The following is an 18737-nucleotide window of genomic DNA, read 5'->3' as shown; positions in this document are numbered from 1 at the left end:
ATAATCATATTTCTGAAAAGTACAACAGACAATTCGGCTTTCCAAAAGAATGACAATTCAATAGAAAAAAGAATTGAAATAAAACGGAAAAGATGAAGATGAAGAAGGATAGAAGAAGAGAAGAAGAATTAGAAGAACTATTGTTGTGATGAGAGACACGTCATACTACCAGGAACATGAAGGACATCCATACAACGGATGTCCACACAAATCATTCATTACATATTTACACATCAGTTATTAATCATTATTATTTATCTCCTTAACATGGTAATGGTGACTTGTTAACATGGTAAATACAAGTACATAATATATAAACTGAGGTAACAAAATTTGTTTCTTAATATATATAATAATTACAATAGAAATAAATGTGATAAAAGGGAGAGAGATAAAAAACAGACGATTCAAAGAAGAAAGCAGACAGCATAGTCGGCCGTTAAAACAGAAAAAGTGAGTGAAAAATTATTATATCAGTTGGCATTAAACTACTACTCATCACCTTACATACAACATACCACACACATGAACAAATCAAATTTCATTGGTAGAAATAATTTTTTCAACAGAACTAACATAATACATAATCAAAATATCGCTTTTCGTACAAAAAATATACACAATAATTTAAAAGTTGATAGTAAGCTTTGAGAAATCGGTTCGTAGTTTCTAGAAACATCAACAGTAATAAACTTTTTAAAATATATCTATTATATTAATACAAACTGTTAGAGAACAATGCAATAGTGCTAGGTGAGCATATATATAATGTATAGAATAAAAATTAACTTTCAACCATGATAAAAAAATTCCAATTGATAAAACTGTCCAGTCCTCGTTAAAATTCTGAATCACAGAAATTTTTCTACGCATCACAGATTCACATTTCGTACTCTGATCAATTTCCAGATTGGAATTTCGATAAAATCTTACATAAGTAATAAATGTATTATCAACTGCATAAATCTCGTAGGTTACATGATAATCGCAATCTTGCAGAAAAATTATAACTGTTTAATTGAACATTCTAATTTATACAATTAAAAGACTTGATCAAAAAACAGTTACCTAATCCTAATGGATCAAAATTCACTGTTATTGTTCAGATTCAAACATTTTGAATTACTGCCCAAAATGACAATCAAATACTGTACATAAAAATACAATTTTTATAAAATTGTGATTACCTATTTCACATTTCGAATTCTATTGAAGAAATACATAAAAATTTTACGAAAATTGAAAAATTACAACACAGTTTTAAAATTTAGAGGGAAAAATCTTTACGCATACTACAGAAAATACAATCATTTATTTAAACTCGGATAAAAATAAACAAGCTTTAGCCCAAATAGCATATTGATTTGAAGTGGCATTATGCAAGTGACAAAAATGTTGAGATCAATTTCATTGTAGTCATAAAGTTATCGAAAAAAATAGTAAAATTAAACGAAAAAGGGGTTAGATAACATTTAGTATGAGAATCTAGAATCGTCACAACGAATGGAATCGAAAAAAGGAAGCTCAAAATCATGTTGTTAGAAAAGATATTTCAATGTTCCTTTACCAAATTCAAAAATATCTACAGAATAATGGAAGGTAAATTGTTTTTTGATCAGAGAAATTATGATGAATTGATTAAAATGAAATATTACAATGTAACAGAATACCGGGATCAAAATTTGAATTGCATCTTTCTATTTAAAAAATAAAATCTCTTCATCAATTTTACACATTAAATCACATTTCTATATATCACGGCCTTCAAGCTTATCCCATATAAGAAAATACCAAGCTGGTACTTTACTCAATTCTCGACCACAGAAAATATATATTTCACATCTATAAGTTACCAAAATATCTTACCAATTTTTTTCAATGATCATCATACTTATAAATAACAAACGTACAAAAATTGAATAGCAAACCTATCAGCAATATCTATCCATTAACATCAGATCCAATCTAGCTAGCATGCATGGCAGTGATCCTACACACATAATTAAGTTATATTAAGCACACCCAATTACTTGCTATTCGTGAAAAATCAAGGGCTCGAGCATTATTTGAACAATGAGAGAAAGATTGTTGTTAATATCATTCATTACAAGATTGAGCGGTCGGTCAGTTGGATGAACAAAATAAGAGAATAATAATATCGTTCTACTGAATCAATTAGTAGGATTGACGACAGCCGATAAACATCATACTATAAAACGTGTTTTGACAACAATATAAGCACCTGTTCTGTTAGAAAAATATAGCTATACTTATCTGACGTATAATATCAATAAATTCTAAGCCTGAAACATTTTCACAGAGAGAACACAATACACTTACGCATAAAAATTCTCTTTCATACTGAAGATGATATGAAACTTTGACAATAGTAGCCTAGTTAGTTTACAATAGAATTCAAAAAAGAACAACATTTTTATTAAATTCAGTGAAATAATAAATATACACTTTACAAGTCAATCCATTCATCATGGAGTGACCAAAGGGCTTTCTGAATAATAAAACATATAGAAGTAGATTACAGATTAACAGCAATAAAATAACATCACTACTATTCTTAATATAGAAATGCCCATCTGATAAAATTAATTGGAGGTGTACAATCAATGTGCTCACGTTTTCAAAAATAAATTCTAGAGTCTTCTGAATTCATTTGCATTTTGTTGAAAAGCTACAACTTTTAAATTTGAAAGACTTACAAAAAATGGAACATTAACGATTATTAAATTCAAGTAGACCTATGTTGGACAAAAATCTACTATAGAAATCCATGCCAATGATTATTTGAATTCTTTGAAAAATATAATGTTTAGTGATTTCAAATCACAATTCACATCCGGTTTAAAGTCTTCTAGTGACTGCTAGGTAGATAGTTTGATAGAATTGATCAATTATGAATTTTCATTATTATTAGTAAAAATTGTTCATTTGAAATTATATAATCTATTAGATCTTCAAAATGAATACCATTATAGGAGTTTTTTAAGAAACGAGAAATTATTAGGATTTTTCCACAATCAGAGAGAACTACTTGAATTTTAGCTGAAAGCAATGAATTGTGAAGTCCATTTCCGATGATTGTTAAAAAACAATAAAAAATTGCAACATTTTAATAAGTATATTGGGAGTTGATAGGATGATATCAATCTAATGAAATAATTACAAAAAACCTGTAACAGTGACTGGATGACAGGGAATGTATTGGGATTAATTCAATTTGAAAAGAGTTCATATTAATATCATATATAATAGGGGAAACAATAAGGTAACTGTGATATAAAAAATGATCTTTATAAGAGTATCTACGGCAAAATAATAAAGCATAATGACCAACACATATTCAATAGTAATATTAAATACTTTAAAAATCATCATCTTCGACTCTAACATTATAACAAATCACTCATCCAATACATCAACTTAACAAGTAAAGAAAAATACTTGGATACCTCGACTGTACAAATAAAAATATGAATTACAGTAATAATAAACATAATTTATACACCATTAGGCCTAAGCTTCTATCTAACTTACATAATATTATAACACTCGATCTAAAAAACGTATTTTGTGAGGAATACCATCACCAAGGCCCAAATGTTAACAATGCTCAACAAGAAATTATTAGTAGAAAAATATGGAAAACAAAACCGCTAGGTCATCATATTCATCAAAATACTGGTAGAAATGTGCAGTTATGACAAGAAAATGTTAGTTCACACATCTGATTAACCGATTCAATAATAAATTGATGGATCTCTGATGGGGTATACATATGAATTAATAGTTTGTAGAAAACATCGACGTAAAGCAATTGGAATGTGAACGAAAAAGACAACATTAAGGTTTCAAGCATTACGAGTATAATGATGAATGAAGATTCAACCGTTTATTTTTTCATTAGTTTTCCATTGTATATAGGACGTTTTGCTTTTGAACTATATATTTTTTTATCTGAGATGTATGCCAGTAATCTACGCCTCACTGGCCACTCAGTACGATTTTAGAAGTAATACAAGAAATAAAGAAAAATGTATGCCCAATATCCCGTCCAGATCATGTATTTTTTCCGAAAAACGCCTGGAATGTTCTTAAACGAATAAATTTACACAGAATTAGTTTGCTTTGTACATGGATCTATTAGAATTCTATCTGTAACCCGCTCCTTCGAAAAATATATCATATATATTTGAAATAGAATTTAATTCAACTTCAATATATCAATAAAGATGGAAATTTCAAGACCCGTTTTGGGTTCTCAATTTGAGGAAATTGATTTGAAAGATTTTCATTTATTTTCCGTTATCACGATTTTCTATTGTCAAATCACAGTTATTATAAAACTCCTTTCTAGGGGTTCTAAATCTCACAATTTTTACATGATTCTATATTGATTGTGAACTACTGTAATTAGTTAATTTACCAATGATTTAGTTTTGTACTAGAATCAAGGCATCAGATAGTTTACAAATTACCACATGAAAGAGAGTTTGATCCCTTCAATTGGTGACATTACAGAGCTAACTGCAGCAAAAAGTGCTACTGTTCTGTCAGCCTGAACCTTCTAAAATAAAAACATGATGTTTAGAAAAGTCATACGGTACATTAATTTGCAATAAATTGTAGGTATTGCAAAAGTACAAAGAAAAATGAAGTAACAGGAAATATGATGACAGGGTACGTAAGCAGTTGAGGACAATACTTCAATAATAGAAATCTCCAAGGTAGCTTATTTTTCAACTGAAGAATTTAGTTTTACAATAGTTGAAAGCAGGTAAGGATATTAAAATAGTGATCTGTGATAATTATTATGAATAAAAATTTTCTGTAATTTTTTGAAGCCAAGAAATAGAGTTAGAAAGCTGACAATTGGCTGGTAGCCTATAGACCTACCGTGCCATCCGCTGCTTGCCAGTTACTTTAGCGCATACAATCAGAAAAATATTGCAAAAATTGCAACAATATAATTGTACCCTAATACAATATTCACACAATTTCGGCAACCTCAAATACTGAGGTTAAAATGAGACCAAGTTTAGTAACAAAACGTTCCAGGTTAGGTTAACATAAACACCCTCTTGTGAATATAATTTTCTTTTGATACAAGGTTGGAGGAACACGATAATTTCGGAAACATCGGTAAATTTGTTTGCTAAGTTTCATCACATCAATGTGAATAACAGTAAATTGATAATTAAGGTAGATTTTCTAACATATTTACCACCTATACAAATAATACACAATTTTGTTTTATACATATATAGTTTGCTTGCAACTACTGGTAGGATTTTGTAGCTTGATTTTGTACTGAAAATGATTTTCGAATTGTTTATCTCCCTCACATGTCTAAGTAGGTCTCTTTTTTTTAGTAAAGTTTTTTGTTTTGTTTTGCAAAGGCACTCGTTTCCTGGTGGACTCGCGCACAATATGGCGTCTAAATGATGACGTCACAAAATGCGCGCGCACTTTGAATAGTAAATATCCTTGTTTGTTTTTTACAATTTTAAATTGTAGTAATTTTGGCGCTGCCATTGTCAATTGCGGCACTACTAACGGTATTGCACTGTAAAAGAGTGATTGCGTGGTCCAAGATGGCGGCTGGTGACCTTGACCTTGCTCGTGACCTTGGCTGTGATGATGGTGACCTGGTTGTGAGATCCTTTTTGGGGCGTTGGCTCTGGTCTCTCCCATCGCCTCCATCCCTCCGACGACAACTGCTACACGGCGAATCAATCGCTTCAAGCCTGCAAACATACATACATATGCATATTAGTCCACATAGTTAAAAATAGTTATCAGATTATCAATGAATTTAGCTGACCCATCGTTTAATAGAATAGAAAAATAATTTGGTATATAAAAATGATACATTTTTATATAGAATTGAAATTCCTATACTTATTGATAGTAATAATGAGAAAGAATATCAAGTACAAAAGAATGTTTCTCATTATTAGATTTTCAATATTCATTTTGAATGGATTTATATATTTTTGGGAATCTTGGATTGGCTGTACAAGACGCCAAAATTCTGTACTCCTGAATTTTATAGAGTAAATATAAGAATAGTTAAGTAACTAACTAGTACATAACAGAAATAATAGTATTTTTTTAATTATACTAAACAAAAATTATTTCAATAAGAAATATTGACTGAGCAGACAGAAAATAATGAGTGAGAAATGTATAGAAAAATTAATAGCACCAACAAATGGGGAGATAATCTCATTACAACTTTTCTGTGTGATAATTTTTACGTAACACAACATTATAAGGGTATGACCACATTGTATGCGTATAAATTACGTACAAGTGCACATGCATGACCAAGCGCGCAGATGAGAAACAAAAAGTGGAAAGGGTAATAGGAACACACACACTGAGCGCGTGCACTTGCTGGTTGCGGGCAGTGTAAGCAGCTACAGACAATCACAACGTGTCAATGTGTTTCAATGGATCTTTCCAGATTTGGTTTCTCGGGTCATGCTTGATCTGACGTGCACTTGTACATACACGATACACGCATTCAATGTGATCATACATTCGAACCTGCTTTTATATTATTTACTCTCTTGAAAAAATACCTCATTCCACATTTATTTTTTTTATTTTTTTGGTTTTGAATAGATTAATTATTCTACTACTGGGTTGCAGGGCACAAACATTATTACTGGTGAGATGTACTAATAATTCAATAGCCTAAAAGTTGTACATAAATGATGATATTCCAGCATATCGCTCATTTATTATTCTAGTACTGTATAAAGTGATACAAAGACGGAATTCATGAGTGTAAATAAATTATTTATAATTATTGTTTATGAACGTTTTAAAATCTATTCCAGCGTTTACGTCTCCAAAAATATAACAATATTAAACTTTCATATTCAACCGTTTCAACATGAAATATTGAGCATATTTCTAGCATTTTGTATTAAATTCACTTATTAGCGTAAAAATTGTACTCTGTGGAACTGGTAGCTGCGTTTTCATCAAACACCACAATCATCGAATTATCATTTCATACAGAATCTATTCGAGTGCTATTTGAACAAAAGCAGCCCAATTTAGTATAGAAACCAACGCTGATACTATCCAACAGAGTCATACAACTAGCAATGATATTTTCTTTATTGGAAAACAGCAGAAAGAACACACTATCCGTCTCTAATCTGTAATCTTGAGTCTTTGTGCAGTCTGACTCTGAGATTGAGCGAAGAAAACAATTTACAAAGCGAAACCAGGTCAAGGCAGAGTTGAGTTGGTTTGACGATGAGCTAACCTTTTTCCCTTACTATTCACCTCAAGCATTTCTGCTACCTACTTACTCTACTCTTTCTTCTTCTACTTCTACTTCTTATACACTGAAAATGTCTTGCAATAACTACACTAGTTGCTTGTCTATATCTGGCGAAGACAGCTTATGATTTGACACAATTCGACTGATTCCACGAATGCTATCAAATAACTTCACATAATATTGACTCATTTATACTGTTGACTTGACTAGCCTAGGACGAAAATGAATTTGGAAAATTGCTGGATGAGACTTGATCATAATTAATTCATCCACTGCCATGTAAGGAACTGATAGATTCAATTAAATGTTAATTTCCACAATCTTGGAAAAACGAAATTTTTTCAAATTGTCAAAAACACTATTTAATCAGTGGAGTTGATGACCATTCCAAATCTGATATTTCACAACAAAGAAAAAGTAAATTATTTGATGAGAAAACATAATTTTAAAAAGTTTGTGAAACATAATGTTAATATTTTTTAAAAATGAATTTCAATTGATTGCTAGAAATGTTATACTAGAAATAATTGAAACAAGGTATCAAATGACACTGTGAGATCACTTCCATTCAGTGTATATATCTTTTATCTGTGATGATTTGATTTGAAATAGTGTGAATTTGTTTGTGACCTGTGAGGTTATTTGCGTTTAGCGTGCAGCATCTCCATGAGCAATGTCTGGGTGGGCGCGCCGCCAGAGCAGTGCCTCACGTAGAGGTGGTCCTCGCCTCGGTTCGCCAGGTTGTGGATTTCAGGCATCACTGCTAGCAGCTTGTTGAACTTATCCTAAACATACACAACCAACATCAATCAAACAACCAACATTCAACACAAACAAGTCATGTCATCACAAAATTCACATTTAAGGCTTCAAACACATTTCCATGTGAAACTTGACACCTAGGACTCTATGTATAACATTGAATTGGCTTTTTTACTCCTAGGCGCTACAAACCGATGTGACCCTTGGCCTTCTTTACAAAGCCTCTCCATACAGTTCCCTTGCCTGCATCTTTCAATTACGCACCCCTAGGATCCTTAAATATTTTTCTACGTCATCCTTTAGTCCACCTATTCCTCGGTCAGCCCTTCCCATGTCTGTTTCACATGTATTCTAGACAAGTGCCCAAGTATTATGATGAAATTGGCCAGATTATTTGAAATGGACAACTTTATTCAGTCTACAGAGATGTAAAATACTCTTCTTAATTTCAATTCCCAATTGAAACATTATCCTGAATTATCTCAAGAAGGATTTATCTCAATCAGAATTATTTTATCTTATCTATTATTTGTTGAAATAGATTCGATTTCCAATAAATGGAAACTCCATTGCTTGGGTATACCCTCCTGCAGACACTGTATAAATACGGGGACAACCAAGCGTACCGATAACCCCGGTGTTATCTTAGTCAAAGAGCTACTTCTAATATCTGAAACAATTTTATAATGGATAACTATGTTCTATAATACAGTTAAATTTTGTTATCATAGTAACCTAATCAAGTATATTTTATTATTGGAGAGATAAAATAAAATAAAAATGGTAACTAAATTTATAATATCAATGTAATACCAACAATACGTCCTTATTCAAACTATACCACTATTATGATAAATTTCTTGAAAAAATTGAGAAAATAATGAACAATCAAATTACAATTGAGTTGATCTGAAGATTTTGTCAGATACACAATACTAACTAACAACTGTAAAGCTCAGAATCTTGGTTTCATCATATAACTCTATGTACTAACCAAAGAGAATTCCCAAGACTTACACAAAAATACAATTTACATTTTTGTAAGTCTAATTATGGAACGATTCCACAATAGTTATTTCAGGAAAGTTATTAATCACTTCACACCAGTGAATCCAAGATTTTTTAAATTGAATACAGTAACCAATAAGACGAACTGAGGAAGATGATACAGACATTTCTATAAATAAATAAATAAATGAATGCTTCGTCGATAAGAAAAAATGCAAATATCGACTTTACAGTACTTACCTGAACTTGGGGGTAAAACGTAACACAGTACTCGAGTAGGGCTTGTTGCACCTGTTCATGTCCTTCGGAAACATGCTTCTTGTTCATCAACCCTCTCACTTCTGAAATAGAACAAGAAAAACAATTCATCAAGTACAATAATATCAGAATACTGTACCTAAAACGTACTATATCATTTGAATTAATTCTCAGCAAGCAAGCTTAATTTTTTAAAAAAGTATATTTCTCAGAAACAAAATTATTCTAGCATGATATCAGATGGATTTTCAGATTTCTAATATTTTTTTTCAATCCATTACATCTTCAACAATGAATTATTGTAGATTATTTGCATAAAAATTCAAGAATAACAAGTGATAACAAAAAAATGAGAGTGATATTAGTATAGTTTTGTAATCAAGAGTTCTGGGAAAGTGTCAAGTTGGATCTACCACATCATCTGCGTCTAAATGAGGTATACAATAAAAATAAGAGCGATTGACGAAATATATTCTCTGAAATTCATCATTTCAGGAATTTTGAGAATGTTATGAAGCTTATGCAGATCAAAAGCTGTTTGTATCATACATTACAGAATATAGAATTGTTCATTTGAAAAGTCTTAATATCATGAAAGAAAAAGTTATTAAGATCATAAAAGAAACAACAACATTTTTAAATTGTTACAGTTGACCAGAATATCAGTTCTACTGGAAAGTATCAGAGAAATAAATGGGAAACAAACAATACAAATCATAACAAAATAATTTCAAGAATTTCAACATTTTTATTTTAGAGGTTTCCTCATATTTTTAGAAAACAATACGCATACACTTGAATTATTGTTCAAATACCAGCATAAATGATCTGTGAATATGGTCGACAATCTGAGACCATCCACTTGTGAAACATAATGTGAATGGCCTCATTCTTCCAATAAAAAGTGGTCAGTTAAATGTTTGAATAGATTCCCAGGCTTGGGGTGGGACACAAAAGAATTGCTCAATTCATATCAAAGTAAAAACAGAACAATTCTTAGTTGTTTGTGGTTTTCATGTGAAACTAAACGGCAGCATAGCATAGTTGTATCATTTGGCAATTGGAAGTGTGCTGGCAGTGTTCTATCACATGCAAATAGAAATTCACATGTATCATCATTCGAAAGTTGTTGATGCTATTTCGAATACGTAGGCCTATCTAGAATTAACAATGAAATCGAATAGCAAATACCACTCCACAATTCTTAGCGTTTTGCGATATACATTGATGATATAGGTTATATGTAGATAAGTTGTGTGTTGTGTATCATGCACTATGGATACAATTCAATGATTTAGCAAGCTCGGCGTCACAAGTCTGCAGCAAAAAAGATTTGGGGGCGTCAAAATCCAAATAAGGGGAAAGATTTTATATTCAACATTATAGTACAGTGTAGTTCAAAAATATTTACATAATGGACAGAGATATTGTTGAATTTCTCCATATTGAGTTGAAATGAAAGCTAAATTGTCAGTTCCACAAATAATTTATTTGAGCCTAACTAAAGTTTCAAGTCTAACCAAAAAAAGAACACTGCTGATGATGCTTCAAGTGCATTGAAATTTTAGTTTGGCTCAAATAAATTATTTTGAACTGACATTTTCGTTTTTATTTAACCTTATTATAGTAGTTCATTGAATTGATATAACCTGGAATAACCGATAGAATTTAGCTAACCTACTAAAATTCTTGACAATTCAGGAAACGGAACAATGTTAGATTAGGATGGAGTTATCTTCTTTACCTACAGGTACCTTGGAAAGTGACCATTACTGCACTGATCGCAGGCCGCAAAGAATCACTTTTCCGCTCTAGTGCGCAAAGTATTACTTTGCATACTCTTAATACTTCGCGTATTATCTTGCAGCCATCCCAATCAGCTGTTGAAATTGTTGGCGTGTATTTTGAATGCGAATTTGTTCGATCTATATTTTTTCTGATTTTCAAATAAATAAAAATGAGAACTCATTAAATTATACATTTTGAATATTATTAATAATTATTCATTATTTCAAATAATATTTTTCTCATTCATAAATTGAATGTTTGAAAAACTATTGGAAATTAAGATTTACTCAAAATTATTCAAATTTTCAAATTAATTGGATTAATTTAATTTTTAATTTGAATAAATTATCGATTATTAATTTTTAATTGAATTATCAAGTTTAAAATAAATTAAAGTTATTAATAACAAAATTATACAGACAAACATTTGATGGATTTCAGCCATCGTTTTACCCATAATCAACCACTTTTCATATTCAATGGTAGGCCTAACTGTAGGAAAAATTTAATGTGAAATACGTGCGCAAAGTTCCTCTGCTGCACTCAAGAAACCATTCCACCCTCACCTACGGCTCGTGCGTAAACGTTTCTTTCTCGGTGCAGCAAACTGTCACTTTGCGCACTAGTTGCACAAATAACTATTGTTTGATGATAGTAAAGGATATCAAACCAATTTTAAACAGAAGGCTGAGTTTCAGACGTGAATCTTACAACAAAAGGCTATATCAATTTATCGATGCAAGTGCTATTTTCCACAGAGAAAAGTTTTACTTGAGATTGTTCTATTCTAAGGTTCTGATAATAACTGACTGACCAGGGTTTTTTCTTTTGTGCATGATATCATTATTTACTGTCTTGATTTGTTACTATCGATATTGACTTCTATTTGAATTTTGTATCAATGCCAACCTGCTTGCTATAGGATGAATATTTACTGTTAAGCAATTATTGTACAATAAATAATAGAAAATAATAATAGTAAACTAGTAGACTGACCAGGGTTGAGCAGCAGTAGGAACTTGCAGCAGATGTAGTCACTGACGTCGAACTTGAGCTGCTGCAGCTTGGTGGTGATGAGGTGGAAGGGCTCTTGTAGCGCCGGGACGCCGAGCAGCCCCAGGGACAGCAGGTCGAACTTCTGGCCGTTGGGCAGCGCCGTCTCGTCCGGCAGTTGGTTGTGCATGCGTTGGTGCATGTGGTCCAGAACCAACATGTCCGACCACGAGTGCTGCAGTAGCTTCATCTGGTCGTCCACCTGCAACACAAATACAACACAATCATTGAACAGAGATATACCAAGTAGCACCAACTGCTAATGACAATAATTAGGCGAGTGATGAATACAACAAAATCAAGTTTGGCTCAAAATTGACAAGTATTCAATTCAATAAAGAAACATTTCAAAAAGTTATTTTATTGAATGAACGATCATTAATAAAATTGTATGCATGACTGAAATTTGATTCTCTCTATTGAATGAACTATGAAATTATGGATTTGATTACTTCTAAATACTACAATGAATTACTTAATAGTTTAATATAATACACCACTTTGGAATGATGTGATAGAATAATGAAAAAGACGGCTTGCTCCACTCTAGCTCACAGCCCCTCATATATGACTACTTGAATATTGTTGTTAATTGATAATACTAAGAAGAATTCAGTTAAATCAAGAGAGACTTGGTTTGTTAGTTATATTGAAAAGAATAATTGTGTTGATCCCTTTTAATCTGTGAACTCATAATACAAAGTAAAATTCAGCTAAAGAGAGAGTTGTTTTGTTAGTTACGGTACCTACTAAAAAAAAGGATCAAATTCATCCCTTCTAATCTAACCAATAGTATTAGAGAGCAGTAACCTATATTGAAATCCTAATAATTGTCAATGTTGTCAATGATAAAATCTCGAATATTTTCAGAAATGTTAAAAGAGGAAAAGAGGACAAAGCTGATGAACCAAGTGAGGAATGTGGTAAAACTTTTGTCATTGTATGTTGTTCAAGCTTTAATATCCATCCAAAGTATTTGAAAGAATTTCGATGATTTTTGATTTCATTAAATGTTTATGATTGTTAACTTTGAATTATAAAATAGATTATGTGTAAGTAATATAAACGAAGAATGTGCATTGGACGTTGAAAATACATATTTCATATCAGCTTTCGATGATAAGATGATAAGTTACTGGGCATTCCATATAAACAATTTTGTTTGTAGATAATATTGTTGAAGGCAAACTCCAGTTATAGTAATGATAGAAAATAATTGGAGATGGGCCTACTGGAGTTACAGTATTCAACAATCACAGGAAGAGTATTGAAATACTTCCCTCATAAAAACTACTTCATACAGTGATGATTAATTAAAAACTGTCAAAATAATAAATCACACACCATTCAACAACAACAGAAAACACATAGATTCCCGTTATTTTCATTGAAAATTGGAGACCAGACGAAATTCAATGAGCTTAGTCCATGTACTATTTATTAGGCTATTATCATAGATGTAGAAATAGTCTATTCTGTATCTCTAGTAGCTTATTTACTGAACAGTAAACAGCATGTATAGTTATAGTAAGCTGTATGTTTGTTTACTGATCAAAGCCAAGTTCACACCAGGACCAGGAAGCCAAGTCTGACTGTGGACTGCGATTAGGGAAGTGCTAGTGCTAGACCCGGACGGTTCGGCTCATTTGACCTTCAATTCAAGGTCAAGATGGTTGGCTAGACATAAGCAGCTGTTTGGAGATTTATTTTAGCCTGTTCAAGTAGGTAGGCTATCACGAACTTGTTGCGAAAAGATAATCTATGCATGGTATTTTCTCATCCTTGAACTGTGCTGGTGCTGGTAGGAGTTGGGTAGGAGTTGAGTTTATAATATTGAAAATGTTGAATCATCGACCATTCAAGAATTGAGAATTTAATCTACAAACTCAGAAATTAAATGATTTATTTACATCACTGAGATGTATACTCCATTTAATATTTGCTAAAGGGGTAAATAATTCACGGATAAAGGATAAGGACAAATGATAAAGTCAAGGGATAATAAAATATAGATTTTATCGACCTCACTATTATGTTTACCATAATTGATTGAACTGGTTATGAAATTCCCCAAAATCTCAACTTGAAATCAATTTAATAATAACAGGTTACAATTTATTATAAATTATTCATCTCCATTAATAACCACTAAACCGATTGATGAATGAAAACGGGACATATAATTTTATCAAGCAATTTTGTTTAAGTAATTGACCGAGCGAAGTGAGGTCTAAGATTCAAGTCGACGGTTTGGCATTTCTCTCAGTGTTTAAATGTTTATATGTTGCGCATTTACGGCGAAACGCGGTAATAGATTTTCATGAAATTTGACAGGTCCTTTTTAAATTGCGCGTCGACAAATATACAAAGTTTTTGGAAATTTTGCATTTCAAGGATAATATAAAAGGAAAAAGGAGCCTCCTTCATACGCCAATATTAGAGTAAAAATCAGACTATAGAATTATTATTATTCATCATAAATCAGCTGTCGAGTTGATTATAAATCGCATGCCATGACGCATGCAATTCAATATCTCAATGTAACTTGGTAAAAAATCAGCAGTGTAGACTATAAATTGCATGCCTCATTGAATGCAATTTTTATGCACTATTAAATAGGATGCAAAGAATAATATAATTTTATTATAACAGCTTGTCTAGGCGCCTAGATGTCTTCTGGTTTTCTCGCGCTAAATTCTGGAAAGCCTTATATGATAATTAAATCCTGTGTAAGCATGATCTGATCAAATAAATAGTTGGTGTATCAGTGTGGATGTGCATATGGTTTGGGACGTTGTTCAGTTAAAAATGTTAACTTATTCATTCTATTGATAAAAGTTTTGTTCATTATTTGTTATTATATTCTTTAATTTTATTAATTTTGGAATTTTGAATTCTCAATTTGTTTTATTTTTACTTTCTTCATAAGTATTTGAAATCTTAATATTTTTCATTTTTGAATTAGGTGGTATTTTTGTTGTTTGTATTATTTATTATTGCATAAGTTCGTATTATTACGAACAAACATATTATATACGTTTGTATCTGTAGCCTACAATTTTTATTGTTAAGGAGACATATATTTGGGGAAACCCGTTGTCTCCATTGTGAATAAATAAATAAATGAACTATTGATTGCGTGCAATGACGCATGCAATAATAACTAAAATAACATAGTCTCTCGAACTTTCTCTGCTTTGAACTTGGGCTGTCCTGTTGCCAGTATGTCTTGAAGGGGATTAGCTTTTGATGTTAGCATTTTTGATACACCAACCCCAACAGCCATTAGCCGTTTCCACACCGATGTCTCGCCGACACGACATACAGACAGGATTAATTTACTCTGATGGACAGTAGAAGAGGAGGCTGCGGTTCGTAACTGCGCGAGGTCTACTGTTCACAGAACTACTAGTTTTAATGTAACACTAGACAAAGATTTTATAATACTGTAATTCTCGATCCAATAATAAAATTGAAAACGTGTTTATTCGAAATGTCATACACCCTAGCTCATTTTCTAAAGAAAATTAAAACTTCCAATCCGCTTCTCAACCAATAATCTAATCTAACAAGAGTAACAGAAAATAAAATAATTTATTTATTTTATTTTAAAAAAGCAATACAACTTAATAGCAGTACAAAAATAATATTACACTATAAATTATATTATACTAAACTATCAAAACGGATAATTTATTGTATAATTGTATGAACATTCTATAGTTCTCAATAGATATTAAAATTCTGCACAAGTTATTGTGTGTCTCGAATTATTTCAATTAGAGAAGGCCTACCATAAGTCATGCCGTAAATTTCAAACAAGACGCTCATAATGACAGTTAGCCAAAGCTCATTTTAATACACATCCGATTTTTGCATCAATATGACACTGAGATAAGTGACGACGCACTACATCACTAATAAACCGGAATCACCAGCCTAAATTCGCCGGAAATCAATAATATTATTAGTATTAGTCGTTTGTCCTCCAATCAAAATTGATTATTCGATCTTTGTTGTCGATGATTAGCGATTAATTTATTCCCATTCATTAACAATCACCTCGTGAATCACTAATTGGCGTTTCTTTGTTATTTCAGACTGTTACCGAAGAAATTTGACTAGGTCAGTTTCAACTACTGTTGTAGAAAAATATACAATTATAGTAGTGTTGAGAAAGCAATCGGCGCAAGCGAGAGAGATTCAGAAGATCAAACGTAATGGCCTATTTCAGAATTGAAATGAAGCATTCCATAAAAAATGCAAAGATTTAAGCAAAAGATTCCTTACTTCGAAGGACTTACCCGCGCACAAGCAAAATTCTCATGTAGGCATAATCTTTTCTTCATGGTTGTATCAACCGAATTCAGTTTCAAATCGAGATCAGCACTTTGCAAAGAAAGTATTATAATAATTATAATGGGGATACAGTTGAGGATCCTGGAAGGTTGAAGCCGACAAAGTGTGCCAGGGGCCGAATATTATACCTCATTCTGCTCGCATACATAAATTTGTGCCACTTGAAAGAACATCCAGAAAATTAATCAAGCTAGATGGCTGCACAATACAAAGCCCATTCATGGAGAATGAAAAACCAGCAGCACATGAACAGAAAAACCATCGAGACCGAAGATGAAATTCTGGAATATGAAAAGCCAGCCAGCCACCATCCTGATAATGAGACTGAAACCAACTCCTCACCCCTCCCCACCACCACAACACACATGAGTGTGAAAGTAGGTCGGCCTGGAGCCGGGGATGGTCTCCTTGGAGAGCAACAATTTCATGAAATGGAAATTATTCTATTTTTCGTCGGATCGTCGTCTACAAAGCAAGCAATAGTGAGAGTTAGTTAGAGGGGTTGTTCAAAGTGAAGTTGGGGGAGGGGGTGGTTGTTTGCAGTGAAGTGCCGCGCTGACCTAAATAAGGGAAAGTTGGGCAACGGGAGTTGAAGAGGGAACGGTCTGGATGAAAGGGATAGCAGGGTCCCTCCCCCACCCCACAGTTAGGGGCGTCGTCTAGCTAGGGGTCCCAGGCTGAGCGACCCCCGCACACGATGATACCGGTTGGGCAAGGGCGGGAGAAGCCCCCAGAGCAAAGCTCTGGCCCCGGCCCCGGCCCTGACCTGACCCACTGACCCTGTTACGAAAAAAGCTGCCCGTGCTCGAATCAACTCGCTGCCACCCCCGCACGAGGGGATGACGCCTGCAATCGATAAACGCCGCCATGCTTCCACACAGCATACCTCACATATTCTACTGTTAAGTAAGACAACGCAAATTGGAACACTTGTCGTGTCTTTACACGGGGCACTTTTTTTAAACTAATTCCTCATAATAAATTACAGTAATGCTGTACTTCACAAGCTAATATGACAAACATGAGCATTCCATTTGTATGTAACCAATCATTACTATAAGGGCTAGGACAAATGTGGCGGGATTGGGTTGGCGATCGGGGATCAGCTGATAATCTGCCAATCGGAGAGCTTCCTGCCCTGCCGAGTCGTTCATCGCCAATGCAAAAACGCTTCATGTGGCTTAGCCCTAATGAATGAACGGACAGAGATAACATTTCTGGGAAAAGTAATGGGACGTCCCGGAGCTGATAAAATATTTCATCGAAGATTATTTTTCTACTGCCCAATAAGAAAAATAATAATCCTGTATATGAGTATAGGATATCTCTCATACATTGACAGAACAAAACTGTAGTTTCATATCAACTAATAATACAGTAGGCCTCAAGGTGTGTTTACTTGACGTCGTTTGAATTTAGAGAATTTACTCGAGTTGACAAAAAACTAGGTAAGGTAAGGAAAGTACATAAGTAGCCTAATAGTTCAGGTAACTTTTGTTACCGATATGAAAAACTAATAAAAACACAAATTAATTTCATTTTCGTGATGTAATAAAGGCTGAAGAGATTACGTCTTCTATAGTTTTAACAGCTACAAAGAGCTATTCTGCTCTATTACAAAGAATGAAATTGAATAAAATCTACTAGATGAAAGGAATTTATCCCTTAAACCAGTAGAATTTGTATTTTTCTCAATACTGGAAAGTCAAATAATAGAATTGGAATAAACGAATTAGTTTCTAGGAAAAAGTAATAGGACGTTCCTATGAGCTGATTACTTCAGTATCAGAATGTAGGCCCACATCGTTAGTCCGTAATCAGTTGGAAAAATTACATCGATGTTTTTTTCGATGAACAAATACCAGAATGCTCTGCATTTCAATTCCAGATGAAAGTCAACTGATAATCCAATACCATCGTTGAATAGTTGTTGCATCCTACATAATAGATGCAGTATTTATTGACCGTTGGGTGAAAAGTAGTTACTGTATCAGTACCAAGATAAAAGTATATTAGAAAACAGTTCCCAAGATATCATCTACACGGGGAAATTGTCATTACGTGAAAATTTATTTGCAGAGAAAAGTGACAGCATCCGGCAATAATTTCGCCTGGTTTGTTGATCCGTAAACTTTTCCTCGAACTTCAACAATAAGTGTCCATGGATCATTCATTTTTCCCCCACAGAACG

General features: G+C 32.7%; 2 protein-coding genes across 2 annotated transcripts in view; one reads left to right on the top strand and one right to left on the bottom strand.

Annotated features, from left to right (window-relative positions):
* Positions 1 to 344: 344 nt before the first annotated feature.
* On the bottom strand, positions 345 to 12389 carry LOC120351911 (nuclear hormone receptor FTZ-F1-like; the record flags this gene model as incomplete). Its single annotated transcript, XM_039430726.1, is given in 4 exon segments — positions 345 to 5762; positions 7949 to 8103; positions 9329 to 9429; positions 12131 to 12389. Coding segments are annotated over 3 exon segments (507 nt in total), but the record flags the coding sequence as incomplete, so codon positions are not given.
* Positions 12390 to 16773: 4384 nt separating this feature from the next.
* Positions 16774 to 18737, top strand: part of LOC120352033 (lysine-specific demethylase 4B-like) — a 6124-nt gene continuing 4160 nt past the window's right edge. The window contains exon 1 of the mRNA XM_039431446.1: positions 16774 to 16923. Coding sequence (XP_039287380.1) covers positions 16774 to 16923 — 150 coding nt within the window. The remainder of the gene's footprint in view (positions 16924 to 18737) is intronic.

The sequence above is a fragment of the Nilaparvata lugens genome, chromosome 6, assembly GCF_014356525.2.
Source record: "Nilaparvata lugens isolate BPH chromosome 6, ASM1435652v1, whole genome shotgun sequence".
Classification (NCBI taxonomy): domain Eukaryota; kingdom Metazoa; phylum Arthropoda; class Insecta; order Hemiptera; family Delphacidae; genus Nilaparvata; species Nilaparvata lugens.
Note: the sequence above shows the minus strand (reverse complement) of the source record. Positions and strands in the feature narration are given on the sequence as shown.